This window comes from Sebastes fasciatus, chromosome 3 (assembly GCF_043250625.1).
Source record: "Sebastes fasciatus isolate fSebFas1 chromosome 3, fSebFas1.pri, whole genome shotgun sequence".
NCBI classification, from domain to species: Eukaryota; Metazoa; Chordata; class Actinopteri; order Perciformes; family Sebastidae; genus Sebastes; species Sebastes fasciatus.
Genome location: NC_133797.1, coordinates 22504828 through 22518351, shown reverse-complemented (window position 1 = coordinate 22518351; position 13524 = coordinate 22504828). Strand labels below are relative to the sequence as shown.

The 13524-nt window shown below is 42.7% G+C and overlaps 1 protein-coding gene across 4 annotated transcripts in view; it reads right to left on the bottom strand.

The window, feature by feature from the left end:
* Window positions 1-13524, bottom strand: part of LOC141764413 (protein sidekick-1-like) — a 293487-nt gene that overhangs the window by 123029 nt on the left and 156934 nt on the right. For 3 of the 4 annotated variants that reach the window (XM_074629649.1, XM_074629647.1, XM_074629651.1), the window contains one exon: window positions 2953-2979. The exons of the other annotated variant lie outside the window; for it this stretch is intronic. In XM_074629649.1, the coding sequence (XP_074485750.1) occupies window positions 2953-2979 (27 nt within the window). The remainder of the gene's footprint in view (window positions 1-2952; window positions 2980-13524) is intronic. 4 annotated transcript variants of the gene reach the window in all.

Sequence of the window (13524 nt, the reverse complement as noted above, 5' to 3'; positions counted from 1 at the left end):
GTGAGTCAGTCGGTCTGTGTGTGTGTGTGTGTGTGTGTGTGTGATCTTTCTATGACTGGAGATCTGTGTGTTTTAAGCCTTTCAAACAAATCTCTGCAGAGACCTAGAGAGCAGAGGGACTGGCTGAGGGGCAAACACACACACATTTCTTTGCATGCACACACACACAAATCTACACAGGAGGAGGCTGGAGTTAGCTGACTGTGTATTAATAGAGTTGTCAGATACGTGTCTGCAGGGTTCACAGCCAGCTAACACATATCACACTGAGACCGCATACACAAGAAAGAAAGAAAGAAAGAAAGACAGAAAGAAAGAGGGGGAGGTTTTAAGACAGAAAGGGAAACAAAGTCCGAAACAAGGGACACTAGAAATGAGAGGTTAAAGAAAATGGAGAGCTTTTTAAAGAGTTTTTTGGAGCGTGTACGTAAATAAATGGAGAGGAGAAGGTGATCATTTGCTGATCTCTCTTGAGAATACCGCATGTGTGTGCGAGAGCGCGGCGAGTGTTTGTGCGTGTCACTGCGCTCATTAATGCTGCATGCTGACAGCTAAGTGTCACCGTCTGACTACACTTGCCTTAGAATGCCAATATGAAACCACAAGCCAAGACATGCCACACACACACACACACACACATATAAAGCCACACCACACCAAGAGTAGAAGATCCAAGCCCCAAGGGGAGACAGACACAGACAATGGGAAGCAGCGAGAGGACCGAGAAAGATGCCCGATTTTAAATATTCATCTCTTCCTTCAGCTGCCAAACCCTCTATCTGTCTCTGTCATCGGGCCACACCAGTGATGGAGGGAGGAGACGGGAGGACGGGAAAGAAAGAGGGGAGGAAGAAGAAACGAGAAACAAGTAGCGGTAATGGAGAGGCAGCGCAGGAGTTAAGCTCTCGGGAGTGCTCAATGATTATTTGATTCATTTGGAGTATTATATTAGTTGCGGTTTTTTGGCTGCTTGACAAAAGCCACAATGACATAATGAGGTAACATTTCATCATCTCTATACTGGAATAAGGGCAGGTGCAATTGCTTCATGCCTGCAAACTTTTACTTTTACTGGTAGAGTGAGGAAAACTAAAAAGTAAAATATTTTTTCCCACATTAATTCTGAAAATCATCATCATATGACAGTGGCTGATAGGTATATTCCTCCAGAATAAAATAAGCCACCCAAACATTCACACATGGTTAGTACTCGAAAATGAGAAATGTGTCCGTATTTCACAAATGTAACAATAAGAACATTGTAGCAGGGCTCAAGCACTGTGTTGTCTGTGTCTCAGTGTTTACATATCAACAGAGATAAACACTCTTATGGAAAGTGCTTTGGCCCTCGTGTGTTTCTGCAGCGAGAGGCTGCTTTAATGCCGTGGAGAGAAACAATGGCACCTCAGTAATAGACGCTCAAGTGGTGCTGTAGGGAAAACGAGTTAGCATGTAGCAGACGTTTCTCCAAGAAACAAAAAAAGCGAATCCTGTGAGTTGGTTCAGGCAGTCAACTTGAGTCTGCCACCACAGTAACATGGCATGCTCTTCTCACTGCAATATCCTACGCACCCGTCGGTGCCGTGCTCACTGTTTTGCTGCCACACGGCTCACCTGAAAGCTATGCTGACACCAGTACTGCTGCTGTTCATATACTGTACGTAACATCTCAAAAGTCCCACCTCCACTCCAGCATCCACCTGTAGTGGCTCAGAGTTAACGTTCCCCTACATCAGGTAGGAAGTTATTATCTTTACTCCCTACTCCCTGTTGGGTTGAGCTGAGTGATGAAGTCAAAGCCTAGACGCCAAATATCAACACTGACTTGATTATCCATTCCGCATGACTTGGCTGACTGAATTAGACTAAACAATGTAAGCTAAGTCCCGTCGCCCTTGGTTACTGTTGCTAGGCCTGTCAAGCTTTCCCACCCGGCATGTCAAAAAGGCTTTTTCAACGATATCAGTGAGAGATATTCCAAAGGAAATAATAAGCAAATTAATGGAAAAATTATTCTGAAATTTCAGAGAGAAGTAAACAGAAAGGACATCAATAAGAGCTGCATTCACAATATAATTTGTCGGCAGAGTATTGTGCATGAAGAGGACATTAAAGAGGTCCTATTATGCTTTAGTGCTTTTCCCCTTTCCTTTAGTGTTATATAGTTATTTGTGCATGTAAAAGGTCTGCAAAGTTACAAAGTTCACGCCAAAGGGAGTTACTCTCCCCCACAGAAACACTGCTCCTGAACGCCTTGCTTGAAGTCCTGCCTTTTCTTACGTAACGTGGTGATGTCACCAAGTAACACATTTGCATAATACCTGTATAACGTTTAACCATGACTAGCTCGAAATCCACAAAACCATCGGCGATTGCCAATACATTTGCGCAAGTGTGTTTGTGTGGTTGAAATAAACCCTTATTTCACTGAGTTAGATGTGAAAATATGCCAGCTCTGCACTTTGTTATCCCCCGCTGTCTCTCTCTCTGCCTGTAGAGCAGCGGCTGAGCAGCTCTCGTTCTTTGGAGGCAGACCATCAAATTAGCTAAATTAAATCACGAACACCCCACCTCCCCCCCAAATGCAATGTATTCGTCCAATCGGCCGCCACTATCTTCGTCCAATTGCCCAATCCTAATGCTGAACCCACAGAAGTTATACACTGAACTAGATATTGATGCAGGCGTACAGCAGGCGCTGACCTTGAGGTTAGAGGTGTACCGTTGTAGGTTTTTCTTACTGGCCATGAGGCAGAAACTGTGAAACTACACTGGTGTAACATCTTTTACAGCATGTGCCCACCAATATGACATGCAGCAAAGCGTTTAGCTGACCTTCTGGTGGGAGTGAGGGGTCACAGCAATATTTGTCTCTGTTTAGACAGAGAGAGAAAGAAGGAGCCAGAGAAAAAAGAGAAGGGAAGATAATGTAAATGTAAATGAGTTCTTTACCTGTTGACCCGCGGTTCTTCTTGCCAACTGTCCATCAGCCAGAGAGAATGAGATGAAAAGACGTGGGACAAAAGAAGAGATAGGGAATGGGGGAAAGAGGAGAAAAGGAGATATATAATTTAGATTTCAAGTGTTTCCTAGGGGTGCAGCAAAAAGACACATTTAGCAAATACACATTAAAAGAAGCACAAGAAAACACAGGCTTTCACAAATCAGCAGCTCTGATGCGTCTCCGAGTTGAGTAGGCACACAGGAAAAGAAGACTCCTCTGAGAAGGAAGGAAAAACAAATACAGACAGAGAGCAAGATACGGATGAGAGGGAGGAAGAGACGGAGGGGAAGAGAGAACAGTGTGTTATCATGGAGTCCAGAGGAAGACGAGTTGTTTGCAACCCATCCATCAACTGCCAGCTACCAAATTTTGTGTCTCTCATTCACTCTTTTCTTCTCCGCCTCTATCTTCCTCCTCTGCCTCTCTCCCTGTATTTGTCATAAGTCTGGAGGTAGCAAGACTGTAGGCTGCAACAAAATGATGCCATTGACATTCTACTAGCAGAAAATCTACATTCACTATTCATCTGTCAATACACTACCCCTCCACACTCCTATTCAGCCACTCACTCAACTCTTGAACACTGGCTGTGGGTTTGTGCTTATATGTGTTTCGATTCGAGTGTATGTATGTTGGGGAAAATGTGCGTCAAGGCCTTAATTTAGACGTATCACATCACAAAGTTTGTTCAGCCTATGGACACCCACACACACATATATTGTATAGGGAAAGTGATGAAGAGTGAGTAAGCAAGCTGACGAGGATGAAAAACTAAACAGCTACAAAACGTACAGAAAAAAAGCTGAAGGAGGGGAGGGAAGAACTTCAGATAAACTGTTATTTTTGTTATGAGGGTTGTTATTTAAGTACGGTTGGTTCTTGTTAGTGCCAACCGAAATGTGTCCAGAGAGTATCGGAAACTGACAAGTGCTTGAAGTCGGCATTAAAGGTAGTTCTCAAGCTGTGGGCGATATATTCTAATGAGCCTGCATGTGACATAAGAAGGGGAGCCAAATCTGAAAGGCTTGTTAAATCCCGTTTTCTGATCTAGACAAACCTCAAAAAATCTGACTGGGTTGTTTTATTTATTTCACAGTTTGTGGGATGGTAGGCAGTCCAGATACCCAAATGTATTTGCACAAGCGCTGAAAGGTTTTTCAAGATATGTCCCCTTTAAGACTTTATTTAGACAATTTAATGTTGATTAAACATGTATCTGACACAAAACAGGTGTAGCTACAGAAATCGGCACAGCTTATTTTCGAGAGATCCATATACTGGAGGTCCTGGTTCAAAACTATAAAGTTTATAAACCTAAATTATTGATATTATGTGAATGAAAGTTTAACTGGGAGAACGTGACTCCTGAAATTGATATGAAGCGATCCACTAGAGGGAAGACGGACTTGGATCCGGACCAAAAAAACTTGGCTCTGGTGATGCTGATGCACAGGTAGGCATAATACTGTTTCTAAAGATCAAGGCACACTGCCCAGACCTATTTCTAAACACACCTAAGCACAGCCGTTTAGCCGGAGCACAGTTGGTGCTGTTAAGTAGCAGTATTGGGAAGTCTATTGTTTTGGAGAGTCTAAAAGAGGGTCAGCACACACACACACACACACACACACACACACAAATGCCCACTGACACACAAACAGAGCGGCTCTGGTCTGGGGGGCATACAATCCTGCGTGTGTATTCAAATGACGTGTCATACTGAGTCATCTTCAGTTTCAAACGGGAACAGAGAAACAATGGGGACATCAGGGGACAACAGAGAGAGCGTGAGCTACAATGTGTGTTTGTGTGTGTGTGTGCGTGTGTTCACAGCACAACAAAACATCTGACGCTCATACAGCTGCATCCATCCACTAAACACATTTTCAAGTAACTTTCACTTCCTTCATTGTTTGAAATGCCTTGGATCATTTGTTGTCCTAATCAATGTGTTTATTGATGTGCAGAGATAACTGCTGTAGAGCAGGCGAACGATGCTTTCCTGATGCAGCTCTTAGCCCCGTGTTCATTTAAAGTAATAATAATCATTTTATTTGTATAGCACTTTTCAAGCTGGGAGCACAAAGTGCTTTTAATGGACAGCATAAAAAACAAATATAAATATGAAGAAAAATTCAATAACAGCAAAATAAAAGCACACAGTTAAAAACACCATATAAAAGAAATTTACAAATAAATCATCCAAAAGATAGAACAAGTGAAACTATTAAAATAAACAGGTGGTTGCATCAGTTGATTGCACCACAGAGTTGTATTGTATAAACAAATAATTATAAAAATGTGTCTTAAGACAGGATTTAAAAGCAGAAACAGTGTGATCGAATACTAACTGGAAGACTGTTTCAAAGCTGAGGTACCAGTACAGCAAAGGCTCCGTCACCCTTTGATCGTAACCTGGACTCTGGAACAGCTAGCAGGCCTAACCTAGCAGATCTAAGAGGCCTTTTTGGACAGTAGTTATAAGTTCACTGCTTTACACTGGCACCTGTCCATGTAAACCCTTTCAAGTCATGAGTAAGATTTTAAAATGTATTCTAAAAAAAATCAGAGGGGTAAAACTGGGGTGATGTGAGGAGAGCGTTTGGTCTTCGTCAGAAGTCTGAAGTTTAGAGCTACATCTTGGGCACTGATACAGGTACACAAGACGTTACAATAGTCCTGACGTGAGGACATAAAAGCATGAATTAGAGATGCACCTTTCGATCGGCCAACCGCTGAAACCAACCGGTTGTCAGTTGATCGGCCGATTAGTCTCATATATTGGATTTTTTGCCGGTCAAATTTACACACGTGCCACATGATGGATTTACGTTGCGCTGCGACACAGACAGCGACGTTACAGCCTCACACACACGCATCATGTTGTTGGTGTGGAATAGTGTTGTGCGGGTCAGGTAGGTTCGGGAAACTTTCTAGAAAATATCACAGGTTTTGTGTGCGGTCCAAAAAGTGATGAAGCAGCATTCTGAGTAAGTTATTAATAAGTTACAGATACACTGCATGCAATAGTCCACCTTACACCTTCTCTTCCCTTCTGTTTGTGCCACCATAATGCATAAAGTTGGTGGTTTGCGGGTCGGTTCGGTTGGTTTAGTAACACATATTTGAGTTGGGTGCAGGTATTATAGGACCCTGACCTGCGCATCACATAGTGTGGGAGTTTTGATGGAAATTACATTAGGTGTGTTGTTATCATAGACTGTATATAAAAAGTGGACGTAGTCACCGTGACGTCACCCCTTAGTTTATGGACTGCCGTTTTGAAGCCTCGAGTTCAGCATTTTGGCCGTCGCCTTCTTGTTATTTTGCAACCAGAAGTGACACGGGAGGGTGGAGCTTAGTGCGACGGAACACTGGATAAGACATTTTTAGGCGACCAAAATGCTGCAATTAACTTTTATGAACTGAAAACACACTGTGAAAGGGTTAAAGTTGTAAGACAAAAATGCTGAAACTCCCTGGACTGGACAACGCTGTGGTAACGACCGGTCAAACATAAGGTAGCCACGCCCTAAAGCATCCCCTGCTTTATGGTCTATTTGACTCTAAATGGGACCATAATTTACTAAATGAACATCATGCTGTATTGAAGAAGACTTGAAACTAGCGATTGAGACCATAAACTCATGTTTACAATGTTTACTGAGGTAATAAATCAAGTGAGAAGTAGGGTCATTTTCTCATAGACTTCTATACAATCAGACTTCTTTTTGCACCCAGAGGAGTCGCCCCCTGCTGGCTATTAGAAAGAATGCAAGTTTAAGGCACTTCCGCATTGACTTCACGTATTGCTAAAAGATAACATCGCTCTGATCTTGGAAATATTCCTGAGTTGGTAGAAAAATGATTGTACCCATTTTTTTGGTGTTTTTTTTTTTGTGAAAATATTAGTGTGCGCCTAAGTGTGTCTCAACCTTGAGTATGATTTGTATTCATGAATTCACTATTGTGTATTCAGCTGCCTGAAGGACCTACAAACAAGCAGGTCACCATGTCCTCTGTGTGTGCTTGCAACGGTGTGTGTGTGTGTGTGTGTGTGTGTATGTGTGTGTGTGCTCTATTGGGTGTCTATGTGTTTGTGTGAGTACAACAGGGAATAAGTACAGTATCTCTATGTGTTGTGTCTGCTATTCAATACAACAGTCCTGTGTGCTGTACCTGTCCCTTCATGTGTGTAAAGGCTGTTGTTTCTATGTGTGTCATATGTCTCACTGTGTTACCGTCCCAGCTGACCTGTGCAGATGCTGACCCCTCAGTCCCTAGCTGTGGGTCACCTATTTGCTGCAGCACCCCCAAACTCACCATGACTCACCCGCCACCCCCTCCCCCTCCACTCTCCCCACCGGGCCTTCCTTCCTTCTTCTCCATCTACAAACAGCCAGACACCCTTTTGCCCTTGGTGACAACCTATTCTCCTGCTCAGCCTCGCTCCGTTCTCCCCATCCACCCACATCGGCATCCACTGTCACACTTCCCCAAGCGAAAGGGTACTTTTTTTAGCAACACATTTGGGTCTTTTCTTTCTCTCTCTCGGCTGTTTTAAACCCAGAGTTCAACCTCAAAACTCTTACCAATCCAATTTACCCTGTCAATCTCGCTCTCCCTTCACTCTGTTCTTATTCCTTGCTCTAAAACACACACACACACACACACACACACACACACACACACACACACACACACACTGACACACACCTATTTGAAATTCATATCAATGGCTATACAAATGCAACACTCCAATTTCCAATCCTGACACATTCACAGAGAGAAAAACAAGGACGCATGGACCACATCTACACACACGCACGCACGCACGCACGCACGCACGCACGCACGCACGCACGCACGCACGCACACACACACACACACACACACACACAGTTGTGTCTGTTAAAATAATAAGCTGGCTGGAGTGTTGACCTCAGACCTCGGAGAAACTCCTGATGGACCCAGATGCTAAAATTTCGTAGTCCGTATTCTTCCTCTCCTGCCTCACTTTGTAAATCTGACCAGAATTGAGGAGACTTATCATTTATACACAGCGTATAAAGAGCAGTGAGCAGGTTTACATATTAAATCTAAGTTTTCACACAACCCTGAATCCTGTCCTTCGCTCCGATTCTCCTCCCCTCCATAAATGCGGACTCTGGGAAGGTTACATCTTCCTGCTGTCTGCCTGTCTGTACCAAACCACTAGCACCAGTTGACCTTTCCAATTTACCATGTCAATCATGCCCGCACACACACACACACACACGCACAGAGCTGGTATGCACAGCCCAGTCTCCCGTACACATACAGGTAAAAGTTGGTGTCAATCATCCTTGTATGGAATCCCAAATGTCACCAGGTTTTGACATTTTCTTTGCTCACTGTCTGAAAGAAAAAAGGTTAGCTTATCCCTGCCTTTCTTCCTTATTCTCCACATAATTTGTACTCTCCTCTGTCCTCATCACATCTCTTCAGACTTTCAGGTTGATTTGTACCCAAACAGCTGCCTGCACTCAAGATAAAACCCCACCAATCCCTTGTTAAACATTACCTCTCATCACCTCAAGAGTCAAAGAAAGAGCACGCAAATGAGAAGGTGAATAAAAGAAGCTCCATTGAAACTGATAGACAAACAAACATCCAGCCTTAACAAGAAACAACAGAAGTACAAGGTAAAATGAGTGTCATGTTTCATTACATGGAGCTCTCAATGGGAAATAGATGTAAATGTTCAGGTCATACTGTGAGCCTAATGATGGCATGGAAAAAAGCGATATAATTTCCAATTCAAAAGAAGAGTGCTGCTTCCGCAAGTTTGCGCGTCTGATAAGAGACAGAGAGGAAAAAATAGGAAGTGTCTGATCTTGCAGAAATATTAAAAGGCAAGAGAGAGGACGTGAGGGGTGAAAGACACGGGGAAGACAAGAGAAAGTTAAAGCCAAAAGGTGGGGCTTTAAAAGGCAGTGATGTGGTGCTGCTGTGTGTCCACCACCTCAGGGTGAAATACCAGATGGAGAAGAGACCAAGACAGACAAGAAAGAGGAGATGCATCATTACTAAATCAGGTTGTTTCCCCTTTTTTCTCCTCTTTATCCAGTATGCTGCAGGGTTCTCCCCTCTCACACTCCTTCTTCACCGTCACCCCTCCTTTGTCTTTATCTCTCTCACTCTTCTCTGTCCCACAGACTTGAAGAACTGTGTCTAAGAGACCCTCAGCATAAGTAAATAAGCCTCATATATAAGAGGATACTGAATTTTAAGTGGCTCCTTTAGAAACAAGTGGCATTCCAGTTAAGCATTCACTGCTCCCCGTGTAGCGTCTGCTTTTGACACAGTCCATTCATTTACTGCATGGCAGCCAGCGAGTGGAGGGACGAGGCCTGGAGGAATGTGACAGATCAACGGAGGGCAACATGTCCTGGCATTTCCTTGGGCACTTCCTTAAGACACTCGCTCACAAACTCACAGTCTTTGGAGCAGAATAAAAATGTGAATACTGTACTAAGATTTTATTGATCCCCTTTGGGAAACTGCCTCAAAGAAAACCACATTATATTAGACTAAAATATTCTCATAGTATTCAGTATATCTTAAAGCAGCAGAGGGTAGAAATGGACCAAATAGGATTAAAAAAAAAAAGTTATTTTTATAAAACGGTCACTATATCCTGACAGTAATGCATGAGATAGGTAATCTGAGTGAAATCATGTGCCTCTGTGTCCTCTGGTGTCCTCCGGTGCTCCTAATGGCATCTGCAAGATTTCACAGACCGGAGGAAAACAACCAATCAGAGCCGAGCTGGAGTCTGCCGTCTAGCTTCCGTCCATGAGAGCCACGAGTCAATCAATCTAGGCAGCACTGATCAAATATGAATCAATATTCTGTTACTGTAATGCCTATTTCTTGCCTCAAATGTTTTCAGAATCATCTTGTAGTGCACGGTGTAGCTGTATAATAAGAAAGTTTGTGACCTGGCATCTATGTTGAGAACAGTTGAGGAATTACCAAGCACCGCTCACCAGCCGGAGCCCAGCCAATAGGAACGCTCAATAGGAGCGCTCTCTCTGAAATGACCTGTGATTGGCCAAAGTCTCCCGTCACGTCAGATTTTTGAAAGCCTGAAAACAGAGCCATGAGGAGGTGCAGCAGTCTAGCATTTTATAGGGATGCACTGATACCGGGGCCGATACTGACTCAAATAGCTGAATCGGGTGTCGATGACAATGGGGCCGATCTATTAAATTCAATTCTATGTTTATATACTACATACATTATATACTGGAATTTGAATTCCTGTTTAAGATTTGATGAATTTGTTGCTGCATTAATACTGTTTACACCTGAATTGTAATTCCTGTTAATTTTGAAGAATGTTTTGCCAAGTTACTGGTGTACATTTATTATTTTAATAATAAATAAAAATTCCTTAATTTATATCTATGTATTTATCTGTTACATTTTTGTTTTACAAAGTTAGGAAAGCAATATTTAAGTGTAGCCTGATGTTTCCTTAAACATAAAAGAATGATCCCAGTCACTTCCACACAGTGAGGCATACAGCTTATTAATTAAACACTGGTATCGGATCGCTACTCGGTATCGACAGATACCCAAAGCCCAGGAATAGCTATCAGTGTCTGGACTGAAACATGGGGGTCTATGGAGATTGATTCGCTATTGGAGCCAGCCTCATGTGGCCATTTGTGGCCAAGATTGGTTTCACAACCTGCGAAGGCTGAAGCAAAAGCTTATTTAATGTTGTGCGAGTTGATGACATGTCTGTTCTTGCATTTCCACCAGCACATTCATCGCACCATCTGACATGCCTATAACTGATATTGTACTGTTTGACACAGATTTACTAGAACCATCTTGCACATTTTGGCATGCAATTAACTTTTAGATTGTTGTTATCACACCGTGTCTTCAGTCTATCGAATCATTTAAGGTGGGATTTTCGTTTAAACCTTCATAGACTAGCGACTCCACACATAACAACTGTTTCCACCAACATACAGATTGTGTTTTCAGTCTTTGAAGCCAGAAAGGAGCGCATAATTAATCTGCGACAACATGAAGCCTGAGTTTGCCTTGCTAATTTAAAATGCAACTCACAGAGAAATGGGAGAGAAACAGTAAAAGCACTAAATTTAGATGAGATGACATTGAAACAGGCTGACTCCAACTTGGTCTGAACAGTTGTCACGGCCAAATCCTTTTTAGAATCTGATCAACAACCCTAATGTGGTCCTAGCAATTAGTCTATAAAATGTCAGAAAATAGTGCAAAATGTCCATCAAAATTTCCCTGACCTCAAGGTGACCCCTTCAAATTGCTTTTTTTATCAGACCAATAGACCAAACCCCCAACATAGCCAATTAACAATGATATAAAGCAGATAAACCCTCACATTAGAGAAGCTAATATTCTCACACCAATTAAATGTCCCAATACAGGAAATAGAAACAAATCAGCCAATCATTTGATAATTATCAAAGTGTCCTGCAGTATCTCACCTCCAAATATTTGTTCTGTTTGTCTGAATGTGATGCTCATCTCACTCAGGAGTAGCTCTTGTAGAAGTATACTAATTGCCTGCAGACAAATCTGTATGTAATCATGCTGTGTGTTAACCTCCTACTGCGACAAAGACTAGCTCACTCTTACAATCACTTCCACACTGACTGATTCAGTGTCTGTATACTGTTAGTGCACATGTAGGGATGTCACGATACCAGATTTAATAGTAGTCGATACAAATACCAGTGAAATTCCACAATTCTTGATACCAATTCGATACCACGTTAAAAAACAAAAGTAAGACAGCAAATCACTCCTTTATTACTGTTTGCATACTGTTTTTTGTTAGGAAGTTAAACAGGTCATAATTCCCTCTCTATTATCTATTTTATATTGCTGTGAAAACATCTCCTTCAAACAACTGGATTTATTCAAGTTTCTCGCCAAAAACGACATTTTACAAGATTACATTTGAACACATCATGATAACGCTAAAACCTACTTTCGCCCCCCATACTCATTTTGGCAGAATAGAGCCTGAACGTATCACAATGTAAATCAATGGCATCTCCCGTGTTGAAATTGGCAGCAAGTTAATGTTAGCAGCCGGTAAGCAGCACAGTCCTGCATGGAGCTAACGGCTAACGTTAACTAGATCTCCTCCTGCCGATTTACGATACGATGCGATACGATACGATACGATACGATACGATACGAAACGATACGAAACGAAACGAAACGAAACGAAACGATACGATACAAAACGATACGATACGATACGATACGATACGAAACGATACGATACGATACGATACGATACGATACGATACGATACGATACGATACGATACGATACGATACGATACGATACGAAACGATACGATACGATACGATACGATACGATACGATACGATACGATACGATACGATACGATACGATACGATTTCAACACAGATTTGTTGTTCACAATGCAGCATTATCAGTGAACAAACAGAGTGCGTCCCATGGGCGCGTCGATAGAAAGTTTACTGCGTCCCATTTTCTATCGTTGCCCAGATGATGGGACGCCGTAGTCTTGAGCCCTCACGGAACCTGTGGTACTGTGGAAAAACAAGTACTGTCACGTTTTCAAAATTTTGGCATCAACTTGGTACCGAAGTATCGATTTTCGTGACATCCCTATGCACACGTGTGCGTGCCCGTGACTCTATGTCTATGTATATATGTAAAGCGGTCGCTCATGTGGACAAGAACAGTTAGGGTCTGTGTCTGATTAATGGCTTCACTGATTAAGTGGCTCAGAGATTGATTGGTCGGGCCTGGCTATAACAGATTCATTAGAACAGTGATAGATCAGTGAGATCTGGCTGCAGCTGTTCCGCCTGGCTCCGGACAGCACGGCCTGGTAATGGACATCATCCGTCTGTCTGTGGATCACAATATGGCCACATGCGCACACGCTGCTATATGTGTGTGTAGTATACGTGGAGACTACACACATCTCCTCTTTTCTTCAATCACTCCAAACAAGCAGGCGGGGGAGAAGGGAGTGGCGGGGAGGTAAGTAGGGATGAGGAGGAAGGCGGAGAAGGGCGGAAACTATTTTTGGATTAAAGGCCCTGTTGATCTATTCCTGTTTTCAGTATCCCCTCTCAATCTTCAACTTTTACACTCTGCCTCTCTTTCTTCCTTCCTATCCATCTCTACCGTCCTCAAAGCTTTCCCAATTTCGCACTTGCTCACGGCTCGCCTCCTTTTCTTTGACTTCCTCTGGTACCCGATCCCTCTCTGTCCTCATCTCTTCTCTCCCTCATCCCCCTTCTCTTTTTTTTATCTCTTCTTCTTCCACTAATTCTTTGCGAGTACTTTGTTCTGCCCTGAAACCCTGATAAAAACATTGCCTAACGTACGTACTGATAGCGCAGGGGACAAGAGGACAAACACACACAGTCATACATAAGTGTGTGTGTGTGGATTTGTAAATGGATG